The 20718-nt window shown below is 45.8% G+C and overlaps 1 protein-coding gene across 1 annotated transcript; it reads left to right on the top strand.

The window, feature by feature from the left end:
• Positions 1–14257: 14257 nt before the first annotated feature.
• On the top strand, positions 14258–19326 carry LOC142859220 (alpha-1,3-mannosyl-glycoprotein 4-beta-N-acetylglucosaminyltransferase-like protein MGAT4E). Its single transcript, XM_075989563.1, has 3 exons — positions 14258–14365; positions 14905–15001; positions 18191–19326. Exons 1-3 carry the CDS (start codon positions 14258–14260, stop codon positions 19324–19326), a joined length of 1341 nt encoding a protein of 446 aa, XP_075845678.1.
• Positions 19327–20718: the final 1392 nt, after the last annotated feature.

Raw genomic sequence — 20718 nt, 5'->3', positions numbered from 1 at the left:
TTAGACTAGGAAGGAATCACAGGATGCCATACAAAGGGTCTGGCACACCTGCCTCAGTAGATACTGGCCAATTGGCATTGCTGGACAGTCACCCAGATCACCCCCTGCACAAACCACTCTAGAGAAAATGTATTCACGCTGGAGCAGGTTTGTTTGAGATGTGTCCGGCATGCACAGAGAGCAGGTTCCCACAAGCCGAAAGCTACAGCGAGCTCTGGAGGAAAGGGGGTCAGTACTGAGGGATGAGCCCAGTGTTTCAAAGTGAGCCATGGAAGTCAAAAGAAGATCCTAAGTAGAACTTGAGCCCTGAAATGATTTCTTTTTTTTAAAAATATTTCTTTATTATGTATGCAGTGTTCTGTCAACATGTATTCCTGCACACCAGAATTGGGCACCAGATCTCATTACAGATGGTTGTGAGCCACCATGTGGTTGCTGGGAATTGAACTCAGGACCTCTGGAAGAGCAGCCAGTGCTCTTAACCTCTGAGCCACCTCTCCAGCCACTGAAATGATTTCTTTTTTTTTTTTCGAGACAGGGTTTCTCTGTAGCTTTGGAGCCTGTCCTGGAACTCCCTTTGTAGACCAGGCTGGTCTCGAACTCACAGAGATCCGCCTGCCTCTGCCTCCTGAGTGCTAGGATTATAGGCGTGCGCCACCACCGCCCGGCTGAAATGATTTCTTTATTCCAGAAAGCAGACAAATTCATGGAAGAACTATCACAGCCTCCAGCCCTCCCTTCAGAACAACCAGGAGGAAGGATATCTCTCTTAGCCTCGGGGTTTAGTTCTTCTTAAGACTCCTGTAGCCCAGGCTAGCCTGAAACTCTATGGAGCCGAGGATGACTTTGATCTCCTGATCTTCCTGCCTCTACAGGTGCTGGGTTTACAGATGTATCCTGTCACACACAGGCTCTGCTTCCTCAGTTTAAAACAGAAACGCTAGAAATGATAGCACATACCTTTAACCCCAGCACTCGGGAAGCTAAAGCCAGCCTGCCCTATACTGAGTTCTCCGCCAGCCAGATCTACATAATGAGAACTTGCATCAAAAAACAAGGAGGCCAGCTGGGCGGTGGTGGCGCACGCCTTTAATCCCAGCACTCGGGAGGCAGAGGCAGGCGGATCTCTGTAAATTCGAGACCAGCCTGGTCTATATATAAGAGCTAGTTCCAGGACAGGAACCAAAACCACAGAGAAACCCTGTCTCGAAAAAAAAAAAAAAAAAAAAAAAAAAAAAAAAAAAAAAAAACGAGGCTGGAGGGATGGCTCAGTGGGTTAAGGACATTTTGGTCCTGCCCGAGAGGACATAAATTCAGTTTCCAGTTCCAGTGTCCATCAGCTCACAATTGCCTCTTCAACTTCAAGGGGTCTGATGCCTTCTTTTGGCCTCTACAGGCAACACACACGCAATTTAGAGAGAATTTTAAAATATAGAAAATATCTATAGACAGTGGTGACACACACCTTTAATCCCAGCACTTTAATCCCAGCACTGAGGCAGAGGCAGTCTATCTCTGTGAGTTCAAGGCCAGCCTGGTCTACAGAGGAAGTTCCAAGACTGCCAAGGCTACACAAGAGAAACCTGTGTCAAAAATTATATTTATATATAAAACATTTTAAGTTGAACAGGGAAAAAGTCTCATTCTTCAATAAACTTCCCAGAGGTCCACAGCCTCCAAAACAGTTAGTTCAGGATTCCTGGAGAAAGCGACCTCTCCATAACTCCCTAGGGCTTCGGAGTCTGACTTGACCTTTTTCTTGCTCCCCCATTCTGTAAATAAGATGGAACCCAAAGAGACAGTTAACCTACTCCAGAAAAAAAAAACTTCATTGTAAGATAAGGTGATACAGGGGCTGGAGAGACTGCTCAGAGGTTAAGAGCACTGCCTGCTCTTCCAAAGGTCCTGAGTTCATCCCAGCAACCACATGGTGGCTCACAACCATCTGTAATGAGGTCTGGTGCATACATAATAAATAAATAAATCTTTTTAAAAAAAGGTGATACAGTAGGTTACAAAATTGTGGGGAAACCTAGATATAAGAATTTGCCTTTTTTTTTTTTGAGTCAAGATTTCACTAAGTATCTCTTATTAGCCCAAGACTCACATAGATCAGGCTGACTTCGAGTTCAGAGGTGCTAGGATTAAAAGCACCTCACCCAGTTTGCCATATTTTTTACCCTTACTGATTTTTTTTTCCGGCTAGTGTATTGAGGAGAGGAACAATTAAGACAGGATTGCATACTGATAGCCAAAGCTGGCCTGGAATTCACAATGTAGCCCAGGTTGACCCCATTCCCAAGGACTGGGGTGTCAGATGACACATGTTGACTGAGGGAAATCTTTTATTGTAGTTCTTGACCCAGGGTGTTTATTATATGTGTGCCTGAGTTTGAGGTTCCTCCTGGAGTTGATTTCCTGTCAAGTTCTCTTTGACGTTGGCATCCTACAAATTAGGTAGGTTGTGAGACTTCTAGACCTACATGAATTATGGGTATGCAACTGGAGGGCACGAGTTTAGGAAAAAAATCTCAGTTGTCATCTATGAGTTACATCTCTCTCCCAACTTTCAAGGTCTGCTAATCCTACTTCCTCCATTTCCGGCAGTGACCCTAAATGATGAGATCCTATTGCTCAGATCAAGCAGCAACTGTTTGGCTCTGCACCGACCCAAACAGACGCCAAGGGAGCGGGCGGCTGCCAAGCTAGTAAAGAGAACCCTAGGGACTGAGAAGGATATCTACTAAGGTACCAGCTCCCCCGCCCCACGGAAGACGCTTCCCCTTGCCCTTTATGATGTGTGTTTACATGGGCGGAGGGATCCCTCTCCAGCTGACAGCCACACCGCGGCCGGCTCTTCTTTTTTTAAAGAGCCTAGCCACAGGCAATGATTGGCCGCGGCCCGAGCCGCATCAGCCTCCGGGGGCGGGGCCCGCTCCGCATTGTCTAGTGTGGGGCCGGCTGGACGTCTCAGAGGCCGGCCCTGGCTAACCCCGGCCTGGAGGTGCCGGCTCTTTGCTTCCCAGACGGCCGGGAGCGACGGCTGGGCGGAGCCGCAGCGCCAGGTTCCCGTGGGGAAAGCGGGGCTTGCAGTCCCGGCGGCCCTAGGAGAACCGAGCCCGCTCCGAGTGCCACGTCTCCAGGAACCCCCTCCTTACTCTTGGACAACACTCCGCCTCCGCCCCGGACTCCGTCCCCCAAAGCACCCCATGAGTGCTGGAGAGCCTTCAGATACATCTTTAGGGATCGATGTCTTCATCCGGCCCACTCAGCCATCAGCCCTCACGCTCCTCCAGCGGGTTGAGTCCCACCCCCGGCCTGCACCCCAAGAGTTCAGCCTGTGCCCTAAATTCGCTTGCTGGCCTAAGGGGCGCTGGCCTTGCTCCTTCCGACCGCCGGGCAGGAGAGGCCAGGCTTCGGGGTTCCAAACGCGAGGAGAGACTTTCCTCTCGCTCTCCGTCGCCCCCACCCCCACCCCTTGCTTGGGGTCTGAGCCACGGATGAGGGGGGCAGGCCTGGCTCCCCAGCTGCCCGGGAGGGGGCGGCAGCCGGCGCAGCACGTAGCGCACGTGTCGGTCCCGCTCCCCACCCCCTCCGCGCGGCTGTCCCCTCGACGGGGCTCTGGTGTTGTCCTTGCGCCTCCCTTCCGTCCCGTCCTCGGTTCGGTCTACCACCACCCCGCCCCCTCTCCCGTTTTCCCAAATTTCCGCGATGTGCACCATTTCAGTTTTTCTTCTCCAGTTCAATGCCAACATCTGAACTCAGCATCTTCTTTCGTGCTCCGAAAAATTTGGTGTCAGGTGTCCCCTCTGCGTTAATTTGTTTTGTGTCTTTCCACAACGTCTTGCTTGTTGCTACTCTTTATCACTGGTTTCTAGCTTGACATCAGTTTCCCACAGTAGTCTCGGCTGCCTCCTCAGCACGTTGCCCCACCCCTTGATAAGTCGCTAGAGGGAAGGGGAAAAGTCAGTTCCAGGCACGTGGGAGTTGCTCCACAAATATTTGTTGAAAAGGGGGGCGGGGGGTGGCCTTGAGTTTATGCGGCTCCAATTGGCTGAGGAGGAAACTTTGGGCTGGACGCGGAGAAGAATCTGCTTGTGCACAGGAAGGAGTCGCGGTGGTGGAGTCTTGAGACAGCCCACGCAGAGGGCGAATAAAATGAGATTAAAGCGTCCTCCCCCTCCCCTGGCCTGCTTAATTCCACTGTGCTCGGTGTCCCTCCTCCTCAGCTGCAAGGCCTTCTCTGTGGGATAGCTGTACTCTTTGGGTCCCCACCCCCAGCTGACACCATGATAAAGGGTCTGATTATGGGCTCGGTCCTTGAACAGTTGGTCTGGTCTTGGGGAGGCATCTTTTAACTAGATACCACTGCCTTGTCCTGCACATTTTTTATGCGCGCGTGTGCGCGCGCGCGACACACACACACACCGGAGGGGAAGATCTCTCCTAGACAAGCACTACACCAGAGCAACTGTCCCAAACCCTCACCACCCTTGGAATCTGTTGAATCAGCTCGACTGGGATCCAAAGCTTACACCTTTGGTTTACCTGGGTGTGAGGCCCAAAGAACTAGACCCTTATGTGGATCTCAAGAGGAATGTTCCCACGATGGTGCTAGCCCTACCCACAGGGGCTGGGAGGGGCAGAGTAACCCACACCAAGGCTTGGGCTTCAGGGCGTTTCTTCCCATTCCGGTTAGGCCACTTTAGAGAGGCCTGAGACTCTCAAGGAACAATAATATTTTTTAAGATTTATTTTAAGATTTATTTATTTATTATACAGTGGTCTGCCTGCATTTATGCTTGTACTCCAGAAGAGGATACCAGATCTTACTACAGATGGTTAGGAGCCACCATGTGGTTGCTGGGAATTGAACTCAGGACCTCTGGAAGAGCAGCCAGTGCTCTTTACCACTGAGCCATCTTCCCAGCCCCATATTTAATAATTTTATAGTTTGTTTCTGAGACAGGGTCTTGCTATACAACTCAGAATGGCCTCAAATTCACAATATAACCCAGACTGACCTCAAACTCAGCCTCCCTTAGTTCTGGGCCAAGGAAGACTCTTACGCTCCTGGAGGACGAGAGAAAGCCATAGTCCCTGTTCATCCACCAGCACTCTAACTCAGGTCTCTGGGCTGAGGGACTCCATTAGCACGTCCTGTTCCTCAGATAGCACAAATGTTTGGAATTCTCTATCTGCGATGTACCGTGCTGGAACTTTCCAGAGTACCACTACATCTATCGTATCTGTTTGAAATTCCTGATCCAACTAAATCACACTATGTATCGAGCATAGCACAACTTCCTAAGTGCAAGAGGAGGCTTTTCCACACTTTTCTTCCCTGGCATGAACAACTGATGTATAAAAGAAAAAACAAAACAAATCAGGGTCACTAGCCAGGAGTGGTTCATAGCCTACTAGACACACCAGCCCTGTGAAGGAGGTGGTATTGCTGGCCTATTTCTCAGAGGACCTGAGACTCAGACTCATGAGCCAAGATCACACTGATAACAACTGCAGAGCAAGGATGAGGATGGCAGTCTTAGTGCCTGGCCGCCTTTGATCTTCCCCAAACACCAGGCTGAGCTCTGGAAGCTGCAATCAGACATAGGGGCCTTACCTCATATCTCCCACCAGCTGCGCCTTTCCCTTCTGTCTGGGTCCCACAACTGCCTTGTCAGCTGCAGTGACTTCAAACTTTGACAGTTCGCTCCAGTGTTTTTTTTTTTTTCTTAAAGAGTTACCAAAAGTTTCACAACATATGCTGGTTGAGCCTTATAAAGTTGATTTTCGTGACCCATAATGGACTTTGATTTAAAAAGACTGCTCTAAGGCTAGTCTCTATTTTTCTACTGTTTGACAGCTTTGAAAAAGATTACCGTGGGGGGGGAAGAGACAGAAATCTTTAATAAATAAATAAATTTAAAAAAAAAAGAAAAAGATTACCAAGGTACATAAGGGAGAGCAGGTACAGATGCTGGAAGGCCACCAACCACAAGCCTGGATGAGACCTAGGGGAAAGGCCTCCTAGCATCTTGACCTTGGACTTATAGCTTCCAGAATTGTGAATAATGTGAATTGTTTAAACCAATTCCTTAAAATCGGTCTCCCTCTTTTTTTTTTTTTTTTTTTTTTTTTTTTTTTTTTTTTTTGGTTTTTCGAGACAGGGTTTTTCTGTGGCTTTGGAGCCTGTCCTGGAACTAGCTCTGTAGACTAGGCTGGTCTCGAACTCGCAGAGATCCGCCTGCCTCTGCCTCCCGAGTGCTGGGATTAAAGGCGTGCGCCACCATCGCCCGGCTCGGTCTCCCTCTTGATATATATATATATCAATATATATATTGATATATATATATATCTCAATATAGATATATAATATATATATCTATAATATATATATCCATGTGATAAAATATATGTATATTTATCCAGCCATATATCCTATTGGTTTTCTTTCTCTAGAGAACCCTTAGGAATTGCCAAAAGCAAGTCTTCCTCAAATACCTAACTAATCTTTAATTTTGGCCACTGCCCCTTGCTCCCCCATGTCTCCTCTCTGTCCCCAAGAACACCGTCTACATGATGTAGAAAACGAATACTCCTATCTTGGCTCATCTGCTTGTTTTTGCTGTTGATTTATTCAGTCATCTGCCTTCATCTACTCATTTTCCTTCTGCGTTTGTCCACAGCCCGTCAAACCTAGGAACCTCTCTGTGTTCTGTCTTTGACACCTTATATAAAATAAGTGCCAGCAATGTCCAGGATGTGTCTGTAAGTTCTTAGATTTTTGTTTTGTTTGGGGCTGCTGAGACAAGCTGTCCTAGGGCTGGCCTTGGATTCGATACACACTCATGGATAGCCCTTAATTGTTAGTCCTCTTGCCTCTACCCCCCAAGTGCTAGAATTACAGACCTGTACCACCTCACTAGTTTTTGGTTTTTTTTGCTTGGATTTATCCTTTTATCCAGGGACTTACTACATAGCCCTGGCTGACCTGGAATTCCCAGTGTAGATAAAGTCAGCCTTGAACTCAGAGAGATCTACCTACCTCTACCTAGGATTAAATTTAGCCCAGCTAACTTGAGCTCTCCCATTTTTTTAAGTATTCAGACTCAATTCACTTTTTCAAACACTGTGATCAGATGGTCCCCTGGGTGGCACACCAGCCCTCTCCAGCCCCCAGATGAAATCAGTGGGCTGATAAGTTCCCGTGGTCCCTGACGAAACACTGATTGTCAAGGGTGCATGGGCTGAAGCACCTGGGAGGAAGTAGAGAAAGAGGGCATGTTCCTCGCCATCCCTAACCTGCAGACATGGTTCACCCACGCAGGCCAAGAGTGGAATTCTGATTTCAGCCCAATTCAAGTACTTACCCTTGACATAACGTACCAACAAGCATTATAGGGCAGATAGAGAGCATTAGAGCCGCTGGAACTGCAGCTACAGAAGGTCATGGGCTGCCAAAAAAGTGTAAGAGGTCTAAAGGCAGCCTGAGCTACTGAGTAAAGTGAAATCCCGCAAGGACTGCATGAGATCCCATCTTAAACAACAAAAGAACCTGTAGGCACTTGAGAGTAGTCATCTGTCATCTTCAGTTGATGGAGGAGGAGCTCAGCATCAGAAACACTGAGTCATTTGGCCAAGGTCACACAAACAAATTGAACAGAAGCAGATTCTAGCCTGTGTTTTAACCCTCCTGTACCTATAGCCCTTCTTGGCCTCATGGCACTACTATGCCCTTAGCATCTACCATAGTGTTTCCTGGTGAACTTTTTCTACCATAGTGTTTCCTGGTGAACTTTTGTCAACTATCACGGTTCTTCCATAACCCATGAGCTAGTAAAGACTTGTTGAGCATGGTTCTTAGGGAAAGATACTCTGCAAAATAAAACAAAGTGGCTGGCCTTCTGAAGTTTATAATTCTAGGCTAGCAGACAGTCACAGACAGTAAACACAACCAAGATGGTTTCTGGTAGCAAAATGCTCAGGAAAATATAACAGATTATCCAGCATGTAGGTGGAAGGATGGAAATGGTGGCATGAGGCTTTCCAACCAGTAACTCAAGGCATCAAAGAGAACATCTGAGCTTGGAGTTCAGTTACAAGGAAGTGGCAGCTATGGCGTAAATCTACAGAGAAGTGTTCTAAAAGAATGACATGTGCAGGGCTGGAGAGATGGCTCCGTGGTTAAGAGCACTGACTGCTCTTCCAGAGAACCCGGGTTCAATTCCCAGCACCCACATGGCAGCTCACAGCTGTCTGTAGTTCCAGTTCCAGGGGATCTGATGACCTCATACAGACAGACATACAGGCAGGCAAAACACCAATGCACATGAAATAAAAAAAAATAAGTATTAGATTAAAATAAAAAGGAACAGCATATGCAAAGACCCTGACTCAAGAGTCCAGTATGGGGGCTGGAGAGATGGCTCAGTGGTTAAGAGCACTGGCTGCTCTTCCAGAGATCCTGAGTTCAATTCCCAGCAACCACATGGTGGCTCACAGCCATCTGTAATGAGAATCTGGCGTCCTCTTCTGCTGTGTGGGCATACATGCAGGCACAATGTTATATACATAATAAATCTTAAAAAAAAGTCCAGTATGCTCCTCCAAGAAAACAAGCCTCTATAGAAGTCTAGAGAGAAATTTTACAAGTAGGCCATAATCAGGAGTTGAAACTTCTTATTTGCAGTGAGAGGCCACCAGAGGATGGCAAGCAGAAGAGGTATCTCACTTGATTTAGAATTTTTATTTTAGCAGGCAGATCTCTGTGAGTTCGAGACCAGCCTGGTCTACAAGAGCTAGTTCCAGGACAGGCTCCAAAACCACAGAGAAACCCTGTCTCAAAAAAAAAAAAGAATTTTTATTTTAATAATCTGAATTAATTTTTTAATTAATAATTTTATTTGTTTGTTTATTTATGCTATTTTTGAGACAAATTTTCACTGTGTAGCACTGGCTGTCCTGGAACTCACTCTGTGGACCAGGCTGGCCCCGAACTCACAGAGATCCATCTGCCTCTGTCTCCCAAGTGCTGGGATTAAAGGTGTGCATGGTTAAAAGACTGCTTCTTCTTTTCTTTTTTCTTTTCGACAGGATTTTTTTATGTAGCCCATGGTGGATCCTAACTCACATGCTCCCACCTTAGACTCCTGAGTGCTGGGCTCACAGATCCATGCCACCTTACTAGATTTATATTGATAATTTTAATTTTTTTAATTTTTTTTTTTTTTTGGTTTTTCGAGACAGGGTTTCTCTGTGGTTTTGGAGCCTGTCCTGGAACTAGCTCTTGTAGACCAGGCTGGTCTCGAACTCACACAGATCCGCCTGCCTCTGCCTCCCGAGTGCTGGGATTAAAGGCGTGCACCACCATCGCCTGGCTAATTATTTAAAAGTATCTTATGTGTATGAGTTTTCTGCTTACATGTTTGTATGTATGTATGCCACATGCATGTCTGATGCATGTGGAGGTCAGAGAAGAGCATCAGATCCCCCGGGACTGGAGTTTCAGACTGTTGTGAGCCACCATGTAGATTCTCTGACTCAGACCTGGGTTCTCTGTAGACCAGCCAGTGATCTTAACTATGGAGCCCTCTCTCCAGACCACTGATTTCTAATTTCTGATTTGGATGGTGGTTGTTTTGTTTGGGGTTTTTTGTTTGCTTGCATTTTGCTTTGATTTGTTTTGAGATAAGGTCTCACTGTGTACCCCTGATTGTCCTGGAACTCTGTCTGTTGTCCAGGCTGGCATCAAACTCATAGAGATTCACCTTCCTCTGCCTCTCAAGTGCTGGGATTAAAGGCGTGCAACACCACACCCAGTTTGGTTTGCAATTTTAAAAGGTGTCTTCAGGGTTGGGCGGTGGCACCTGTACAGGCTTTTAAACCCAGCACTTGGAGGCAGAGGCAGACGAATCTCTTTTGAGTTCAAGGCCAGCCTAGCCTACAAAGCAAGTTCCTTGACTGCCAGGGTTACACAGAGAAACCTTGTCTCAAAAAAGTGGGATGGTGGTAGCAAAGGCCTTTAATCCCAGCACTCAGGAAGCAGAAGCAGGAGGATCTCTGTTACACAGAGAAACCCTGTCTCAAAAAAACCCAGATAGATAGATAGATAGATAGATAGATAGATAGATAGATAGATAGATGATAGGTAGATAGATGATAGATAGATAGATGATAGATAGATAGATAGATAGATAGATAGATGATAGGTAGGCAGATAGATAGATAGTAGATAGATAGATGATAGGTAGATAGATGATAGATAGATAGATGATAGATAGATAGATAGATAGATAGATGATAGATAGATAGATGATAGATAGATAGATGATAGGTAGGCAGATAGATGATAGGTAGGCAGATAGATAGATGATAGGTAGGCAGATAGATAGATAGATAGATAGATAGATAGATAGATAGATAGATAGATAGGCAGATAGACAGATAGGCAGATAGACAGATAGATAGAGATAGATAGATAGATAGATGATAGATAGATAGATAGATAGGTAGATAGGTAGATAGATAGATGATAGATAGGTGGATAGATAGATAGATAGATAGATAGATAGATAGATAGATAGATGGATGAAATATAAAGGTGACTAGGGAGTATAGGATGGACTGCAGGAGAACAGGGTAGGGTGCAGGTTTGGGACTGTACAGCCCAGACCGACAACTACTAATTGTAGTCCTAGCTGACCTTCAAAAGGGGTCGTATTCTAGGTAAAAACAGATTGTAGTGCAGAGAAGACAAAGGCATCCAGGAGACCCCTATACCCCCTGCCCCCTAGCAGTTTATGTAAAAGGTGATGGTATAGTTTGCTGTGACGGAGAGAATGTGAGGAAATGGTAGAAGAGAGAGCTCTGGTTTTGTATTTTGTTTCTGGTGTTGAAATGATTCTTATTCATCCAAGCAGAGACTTTAAACAGGTGACCTGGAGCTCGGGTGGGTGTATTTTACAAGCAAACACACACATACACACACACACACATACACACAGAGGGCTGGGGTTAGCCAGAGAGAATGTGGAGGAGAGAAAGCTTTGAGACCATGTGCATTGATGGAGTAGGGAATGCATGAGCCAAGGGAGAAAGCTGAGCAGGAATCGTCAGTGGGGAAGCTGTCAGGATGACAGGAACTCCAGTACGGTGAGAAAGAACACGAGGTGGTCTAAAGCCCACACTTTCAAAGACTTGCTGTGTAGCAGTTCAGAGAAGCGGGACAGAACTCGACACATGAGTTCAAGGGAGGGACTTTCTTTTTTGATTCTCCTTCCACAGGAAGAAAACAGGCCTGCTTTTCCGCAAGTAGAGAAGGAGAAGTGTCATGCAAAAGAGACAGGGTGACACTCAGGGGGGCAAGATCAGGCTGTGAGAGGGAGTGGGAGGCCAGGGAAATGATGAGTCCAGGAGAGACTGGACAGAGTTGCAGGGAAGCAGTATGGGATGGGTGGGCTTGGTGGTTCTCTACAGCTATACAGCTATTCCCTTTGTTAAAAGATACAAAACAGACCAGGCAGTGGTGGCGCATGCCTTTAATCCCAGCACTCGGGAGGCAGAGGCAGGCAGATCTCTGTGAGTTCGAGGCCAGCCTGGTCTACAACAGCTAGAACAGCTAGTTCCAGGACAGGCTCCAAAGCTACAGAAAGCTACAGAGAAATTGTCTTGAAAAACTAAAAAAATAAATAAATAAATAAATAAAAATAAAAAAAGATACAGAACAGTTGCTGGTTTTTAGGGCAAATAATAATTACTTGGGGGAGCCGGGCGGTGGTGGCGCATGCCTTTAATCCCAGCACTCGGGAGGCAGAGGCAGGCGGATCTCTGTGAGTTTGAGACCTGGTCTACAAGAGCTAGTTCCAGGACAGGCTCCAAAACCACAGAAAAACCTTGTCTCGAAAAACAAAATAATAATAATAATAATAATTACTTGGGGACTGGAGAGATGGCTCAGTGGTTAAGAGCACTGACTGCTTTCCCAGATGACTGAGGTTCAATTCCCAGCACGGCAGCCCAAAACTGCAACTCCAGTTCCAGGGAATCTGACACCTTCATACCAAATACACATAAAATAAAGCTAAATAAATGCTTTAAAAAATAATAATTACTAGAAAGTCATTATGAAGCACACACTCATCACATGTAAGTGTGCTTACATGTGCTCCTCTGATGCTATGCAGGGGTGCTGGAGACACAATAGTCACATCACAGAGGGAGCTGAGCTTAAGGGAGGACACCTCAGAGACCTCAGACCACTGTCCCTGACGGCTGGAGTGACAGCCCTCCGGTTCCTCTTAGTCTTTGTCCCGCCTCTTCCAGAAGACCGTTGACCTGAGAAGGCTGAACAAGAACAGTATTCCCTGCTGCCTAACAATGTCCCAGGAAGCGCAGCAGGGAACTGAGCTATGTCTGTTGTGGTAAAGCCTTCTAGCTGTAATCACTTAGCCTTTTCACTAAGCATACCTGTCCATGAGTTCATGGTCTAGAGAAGCCTGGACCATCTGGGTCTCTCACATGGAAATTCATACGTGAATCACCCATGTGACAAAAGTCTTAACGAAAACAGGTAAGAAAAAGTGTTAGCTATAAAACTTTATTATTAGTAGTATTTTTTATAATTATTATTAAAAAAAAAAAACCTCAGGGGGTGGAGGGAGGGCTCAGCCCTCAAGAGCATGTGATGGCATTTGCAGAGAACCCCAGTGCAGTTCCTAGTACCCAGAGTAGGCTGCTCATACTGCCTACAGCACCCTCTTCTGGCCTCCATGGGCACTGCACTTACATAAGCACAGATACAGACACACATAATTTTTAAAAAAGAAATTTGGGCTGGAGAGATGGCTCAGCTGCTAAAGGCCCAAAAAAAGGAGTGAAAGAATAATAATAATGCAGCAAAGCTGCAGAGAAACCCTGTCTCGAAAAAACAAAACAAAAAAAAGAATAATAGTAATGAATTAACTATTCAATTAGTTAAAAAAGTTAAACCCCACTAAACTGGGAAACATCTCTAGGAATGAAAGAGACTGGAGAATATTGTGGCCTCTGGGGCATAGAAATGACTAAGCCATGTTTCTTTTTTTGTGTCCTGAGTATGCAGGACAATAACTGAGCTCAGGTGACAAGGCGTATGAAAGCCTTTCTTCTGATAGTTTAGGAGCAATCAGAAAAGGTACTCAAGAGGGCTGGTACTCACTTTTGAGCCTGAGCTGGCCTGTGTTCCAATAAATCCAAACTCACCTAACTTACCCTGCGTTAACAGACTTCTGCTCTCGCTGAGGCCCATGGGTCCAAGCATATTTAAGTCTCTGATCTTAGAAGACAAGGAAAGTATCAGTTTGTCATAGACTTTAGCATCACATCAGTTTCAGCTACGTTTACTTATTTGGTTTTTTGAGACAGGGTTTCAGATAGCCCAGGCTGGCTTCAAACTCACTACACAACCAAGGACACATTGAACCCTGATCCTTCTGGCTCCCCCTCTCAAGTGCTAGGATTACAGTCATGTGCCACCGTGTCTGTCGACTTCAGCTATTTCATTTTAATAGTTTGACTTGTGCTTCTTTGTTGGGTTTTGTTTTTTGTCTTGTTTTGTTTTTCTTCTAAGACAAGGTTTATCTACATAGCTCTGGTGGTCCTGGAACTCACTTTGTAGACAAGCCTGGCCTTGAACTCAGAGATCCTCTGCCACCACTCCCGGCCTTTTTTTTTTTTTAAAAAAAATTTATTTATTTATCTATCTATCTATTTATTTATTATGTATACAATATTCTGTCTGTATCCCTGCAGGCCAGAAGAGGGCACCAGACCCCATTACAGATGGTTGTGAACCACTATGTGGTTGCTGGGAATCGAACTCAGGACCTTTGGAAGAGCAGGCAATGCTCTTAACCACTGAGCCATCTCTCCAGTCCCCTCCTGGCCTTTCTTAAGTGCATACAGTACAATGACCATCTGTTTGCTAGTACAAACTAGCCATGTTGATAATGTTTCAGTTAGCCCTTATCATTCTGAGCAGGGGAAACTTTGAGAAAGTCGAAACTCCAAACAGATGAGTGAACAAAGGCAGCAAATGTCACCACAGGACAGGAGACCTTCTTTCTCGAGGTGGGGAACACGGTTGTGTGTGTCCTGTCCAGTTCCCAGATCAGAGCCTAGTAGAGTAAGTTAACAGTAATCTTACAGTCAGGGAGAATGGAGTTCTCTCGCTGGACACCCTGACTTCCTGCTGTAGGAACCACATCCCAGAGCAGCAATGCGCTGTTCCATCAGGCTGTGCTTCAAAACCTCTCTGGCCATCATATTGCTGTGGTTCTTCATCATCCTTAAGGTGCCTGAGGAAATTGAAGACGTCCAAAATGTGGTGACTATTCTTTGGGGAACTGGGCGTGCACAGTGGGAAGGTGGGGACAGGCAGGTTGCCTAAGGAGCATGTCCTTTGCTTCTAACCCTCTCCACCTGGGAGCCAGAAGCTCTGAGTGGAGCTGGGGTGTGGATCTACTCATTATCCCATGAATTGGCTACATTTATGTGTCATGTTTCTCAAGGTAAAGGAGAAAACTGCCAGAGCCATGACTCCTTTGTCCCATGGCAGGCACTGTGTTGGACTTGCTCTAGAAGACTGGGTCACCTTACCTCTGCCCCTGAAATGGCATATAGGAGGCTAGGAGAAATATTTTGTTGTTTTGTTTTGTGTTTTTTGTTCGTTTTGCTTTGTTTTTTGGGACAGGGTTTCTCTGTAGCTTTGGAGCCTGTCCTGGGACTAGCTCTTGTAGACCAGGTTGGCCTCAGACTCACAGAGATCCACCCGCCTCTGCCTCCCGAATGCTGGTATTAAAGGCATGCGCCATCACCGCCTGGCTCTAGCAGAAATATTGATTGACATATATGTCAATGGTCCAGGTGATGAGGCATAGCAGTAAGAAGAAGCCCAGATCCCTAGAAGACTGGCAGACCATCACCTCCAAATATTTGGAAAAAATCCACCAGAGAAGAAAGAGTAAGTACCAGGGAGAGGGAGCTGGAGTGTCTCAGGGAGGGGAGGATCCTATGAGGGAAGATGACTAGGAAAGAAGAGAACGGGAGGAGGAAAGGCAGAACTCTGTTCAGGAATACTTGAATCTGACTGTCAGTCCCCTTCCAGAACATTGACAAATCAGGGTATGAGGAAGAAAGAACAGATCAAGGTAGTCTTTCAATAGGTGTAATCAGGCGGTGGAAGGATAGTTCAGTGGTTAGGAGCACTTGCTTTTCTTCCAGAGGACCTGAGTTCAGTTCCCAGCATCACACACACACACACACACACACACACACACACACACACACACACAAACACACACACATGCCTGTAGGCAGACTTTTCTGTGTTCCACCAGCCAGCTCTCCTGCTACCTAGCTCCTGAATAAAATAATCACACACTACACAGAAACTTAATATCAATTATAAATGCTTGGCCAATAGCTTAGATTTGTTACTAACTAGCTCTTTCCAATTAAATTAGCCCATATTTCTTATCTACACTTTACCACGTGGCAGTACCTTTTTTCAGCACAGCATCTTGTTTCTCTGTGTGTCTCCTAGTGACCCCTGCTCTCTTCTACCCAGTGCTGTCCTTCTGTTCGTAAGTCCCACCCAACCTTTTCCTGCCTAGCTATTGGCCAGTCAGCTCTTTATTAGCCAATGAGAGTAACACATATTCACAGTGTATAAAAGGATTGTTCCACATCACACACCCCCCCCCACACACACATACTCACATGCATATATATATATACATATATATATATATATAATACTTAAAGTAGGTGAATACAATATGTTGACTACATATTACAAAACATTTCTGAACATTACAATGTATATAGACTCATCTGCAATATCATACATGTTTACATTGGGTAAATAAGGAGCATAACTCCATTGTGTAACCTAATACTTCAATCTGCAATTATGATCATGCCCTAGGAATGGATGGTTATGTGGCTTTTGGTGGTGGTGAGGAGCTGGAGGATGGATGATTATGTGGGTTTTTGTTTATTGATTTTGAAAGAGTCTCACCATGTAGACCAGGTTGAGTTCATAAAGAACCTCCCACCTCTGCCTCTTGAGTGCTGGGATTAAAGGCATGCGCCATTGTATCATGCTCTTTATTTTTAATTAATTGAAGGCATGTGTCTCTGTCTATGGCTACGTGTACATGCTTGCAAGTACAAAAGGTCGGAAGAGGGCATCGGACCCTGGAGCTGCCCCTATAGGCAGTTTTTTTTTTCAAAAATGTTTATTTATTTATTATGTATACAATGTTCTGTCTGTGTGTATTGCAGGCCAGAAGAGGGCACCAGACCTCATTACAGAGGGTTGTGAGCCACCATGTGGTTGCTGGGAATTGAACTCAGGACCTTTGGAAGAGCAGGTGATGCTCTTAACCACTGAGCCATCTCTCCAGTCCCCCTATAGGCAGTTTGTAAGCCTATCAGATGGGTGCTGGGAACTGAACTCAGCTCCTCTGTCAGAGCAGTAGGAACTCTTAACCACTGTGCCGTCTTTCCAGAGCTTATGTGACCTTTTTTGGAGGGGCATGATGCCAGCCATTGTTTTTTGTTTGTTTGTTTGTTTATGTGTGTATAGTATATAGGTATGTATGTATGGGTGTGTGTATGGGTGTGTGTATGTATGTATGTATGTATGTATGGGTGTGTGTGTGTATGTATGAATGTATGTATGTATGGGTGTGTGTATGTGTGGTATAGGTATGGATCCCCAGGAGCTGGAGTTTCAGGTAGACATGACCTGCTGAACTGGGTGCTAAAAACAGAATTCTGCAACAGCATCAAGCTTTCTTAACTACTGAGCCATCTCTCCAATTCCACCAATCTTTTTTTTTTAACTAAGGAATCTCCCTTTGCAGCCTAGGCTGACCTCCACCTCACTATGTATGTCAAGCTGGCGTTGAACTTGAGATCTTCCTGTCTCAGTGTCCTGGGTGCTGGTATTACACGCATACACCACTATGCCCAGAAACGGTGAGGCTTTATAGCATTTAAATAAGAGGGAAGAGAGATGAGACAAAAATTTCAGGACGAGTGACCAGACTTAGAACCAAACAGGTGGCTCACAGCCGCTTGTGATGGGATCTGGTGCACAGGCACACATGCAGGAAGAACACTGTATACATAAGACATTGGGATGGGGGGAGTTGAGCAGGGTTTCTCTGTGTAGCTCTGGCTGCCCTGGAACTCTCTCTGTAGACCAGGCTGGCCTTGAACTCTACCTTCCAAGTACTGGGACTAAAGGCATGCGCCACTACTGCCTGGCTATAAATAAATCTTTAAAAAGTAAAAGTAGCAAGAATGGGGGCTGCAGAGATGGTTCAGCAGTTAAGAGCACTGACTGCTCCTCCAGAGGACCCAGGTTCACAGGGCAGCTCACAGCTGTCTGTAACTCCAGTTCCAGGGGACCTGATATCCTCACACAGACATGCGTGCAGGCAAAACACCAATGCACTTAAAATAAAATAAAGAAATCTTTAAAAAAGTTTCTTTTTAAGTAGCAAGAATGTTCATTCTTGGGCTGGAGAGATGGCTCAGCGGTTAAGAGCACTGACTGCTCTTCCAGAGGACCCGGGTTCAGTTCCCAGCACCCACATGGCAGCTCACAACTGTCTGAAGATCCAGTTCCAGGGGATCTGACACCTTCACACCAGTGCACATAAAACAAAGTAAATAAACAATAAGAAATAAAAAAAAAAGAATGTTCATTCTCTCTGCCAAGCTAAAAACTAAATATCCCAGACAGTGTTCTCTCATCTGTAAGATTTATTATGTGTGTATAATAAACACACATGTATGGGTGGGTGTGCATGGAGGTCAGAAGAGGGTATTGGATCTGGGGCTAAAGTTATAAGCTGTTGTGAGTCTCCTAACATGGGCGCAGGGAACCAAACTTGGATCCTCAGCACGAGCAGAGGATGAGCCAATTCTCCAGCCCCATTCCCTAATACTTTAAGTTTATTTTATTTTAATTGAGACAACACCTCACTGTACTATGTTGCTCATACTGAATTCCTGGTCCTCCTGCCTCAGCTTCACTAGTACTAAGGGGAGATACAGGCCTTGTTTCTCTAGTCTGTATGCTCGCTCTCACCACCCCACCACAACTTGACAGTTGTCCCTGTTTACCTCTTCTTAGCATGGCTGACGGTGGGGATCACCTCAGTGTCACGACAGGGTCAAGGTGGCCTCTTGGATACACTGGCCTCCCTGTACCACGCCTCCTCCATAGCCGAACAGAAACGGATAACGGTGCTGGTTCACCTGGCAGATTCCAACTCTTCCTGGCTCAGAAAAACTGTTCTCCATATTTCAAGCCTCTACAGCTCACAGATCTTGGCAGGGCAATTGCTGTTGATCCATGCCCCATCCGATGCCTACCCCACTGTGAATCACGACCAGAATGAGCTCCCTCAGGGGCAGATGTACTCCAAGCAGAATGTAGACCATGCCTTCCTCGTGAGCTTTGCCACAAAGCTCTCTACTTACTTCCTGTTGATAGAGGACGATGTCTTTTGTGCCCCCAATTTCGTCACCCACATTCACTCAAAGGTGATCAACAGGAAGCCCCACACATGGGTGCTCCTGGAGTTCTCTAATATGGGCTTTCTTGGCAAACTTTTCCACAACAGGGACCTTCCTCTCCTGGCCCGTTTCCTCCTCCTCTTCCACAAGGAGCGACCACTCGACTGGCTGATCCCTCACTTCCGTATCCTCCTGGATCAGCCAAACACAATCCTCTGCAGACCTTTCCTCTTCTACCACAGGTTAGCTCGCTTCACTTTGGAGAACAAGACCTTTACAGCCCAGGAGAAAAGTCCCCACAGTCCTGACGTCCTCCCCGGAGCTGTATTCACAGACATGAGGCACTCTGGTGTTCACTCCCCCCAGGAGGCCTACGCTCTGGATGAGTCCTTCTTTTGGACCTACAATGTCACTACAGGGAACTATTGGATAGTGATTTTGAACCATCCAGCGAACCTGAACAGAGTGCAGATAAGAACAGGCTCCATCATGGACGGAAAGCACATCCTCAAAAAAGGACAGGTAGAGCTAGGCTACCAGCCTGAAGGTGAGCCCCCCAACTGTACCCACTTTACCCTGCTGGGCCGTCTCGTGCAAGGGCAGATGGATCAGATCATTCTGAAAAGCACTGGGTACCAAGTGAGCTGCGTGAAGCTGACGGTAAACGCCAATCAGGCCGGTGGTCTCATGATCAGGCATATCTACCTCTGGGAGGGTGATGCTTTAAACGGAGCAGCTGACCAGAGCTGATGGCATAGGAGAGTATGAATGATTAAAAGCTTGAAGCCATTTCACTCTGGCCAATACGAATGACTTTGGAGAAACCCAAGGGAATAGTAGGCAGGGGGAAAAGGCATTAGGAAACATTCTTCCTTTTTTACCCAAACAAGCCATTCCGGTAGAATTTTGTTGTTGTTTTACTCTGACAAATGTAACTTCGTCCAGTTTGGGGAAAAGCTTTGGTCCCTCTTAGAATCCTTACATTCCTGGGATGCTTGGATCTCCCCCAGCAGGGTGTGTGTAAACGCGTCTACACACTTCATCTTCACAGAGTGGGAGTGGGGAGTAAGGTAGTAAGAGCGTGAGTGTGGAAAGCACACCCAGCTTTGTTCTGGTGCTGGAGACTGAGCACACTCTCTGCCAGTGAGTCATACCTAGCCCCTAAGGAGTCCTGGCACTGACACACATAGGAAACAGCAAGATGGCTCAATGAGTAAAAGCTCTTGCTGTACAAGTTTGGTGACCTGAATTCTATGCTGGAAACCACAGACTCCAGACTCTGCACACACTATCAAGTTCATGACACTCAATAGCAATAACAGTAATAATTAGAAATCAAGAACGATTCTTTGCAATGTTTTTCATTCTTTCTCTCATTTCCCTTTTTGTTTTGTTATTTAGTTTTTGTTTGTTTTTGAGACAGGTTTCTAATGTGGGATTCCCCTTTGTATGCTATGAATATATTTTATTACTATTGATTAATAAAGAAGTTGCTTTGGCCTATGGCAGGGCAAAATATAGCAAGGCAGGAAATCTAAGCAGAGATAGAGGAGGAAAGAAGGTGGAGTCAGGCAGATGCCATGTAGCTGCTGAAGGAGAAAGACACTGGAACCTTACCAGTAAGCCACAGCCTTGTGACAATACACAGATTAATAGAAATGGGTTAATTTAAGATGTTAAGAGTTAGCTAAAAATACACCTGAGCCATCGGCCAAACAGTGTTTAATTAATATAGTTTCTGTGTGATTATTCAGGTCTAGAGGGCTGGGAAATGAAAACAGTCTCCATTTACAGGTTTGTGTGTGTAGCTTTGGCTGTCTTGAAACTCACTCTGTAGACCAGGCTAGCCTTAGGTTCAGAGATCCATCTGCCTCTGCCTCCTAAGTGTTGGGATTAAAGGTGCACACCATCACCACTGCCTGGCTTTCTTTCCCTTTTTGGACAAAGTCTCACTGTGTAGCTCAGAAAGGCCTCAAACTTGAAATTCTCCTGCCTCCACCTCCTGGATGCTGGGATTATAGAACTTTGCTACCATATCAACGCTGATAAATATGTATGTATGTATGTATATTGCCATATATGTCAGTAGATGTTAGCTAGATAGATGATAGATAGATAGATAGATAGATAGATAGATAGATA

This window comes from Microtus pennsylvanicus, chromosome 10 (genome assembly GCF_037038515.1).
Source record: "Microtus pennsylvanicus isolate mMicPen1 chromosome 10, mMicPen1.hap1, whole genome shotgun sequence".
Taxonomy (NCBI): domain Eukaryota; kingdom Metazoa; phylum Chordata; class Mammalia; order Rodentia; family Cricetidae; genus Microtus; species Microtus pennsylvanicus.
Note: the sequence above shows the minus strand (reverse complement) of the source record. Positions and strands in the feature narration are given on the sequence as shown.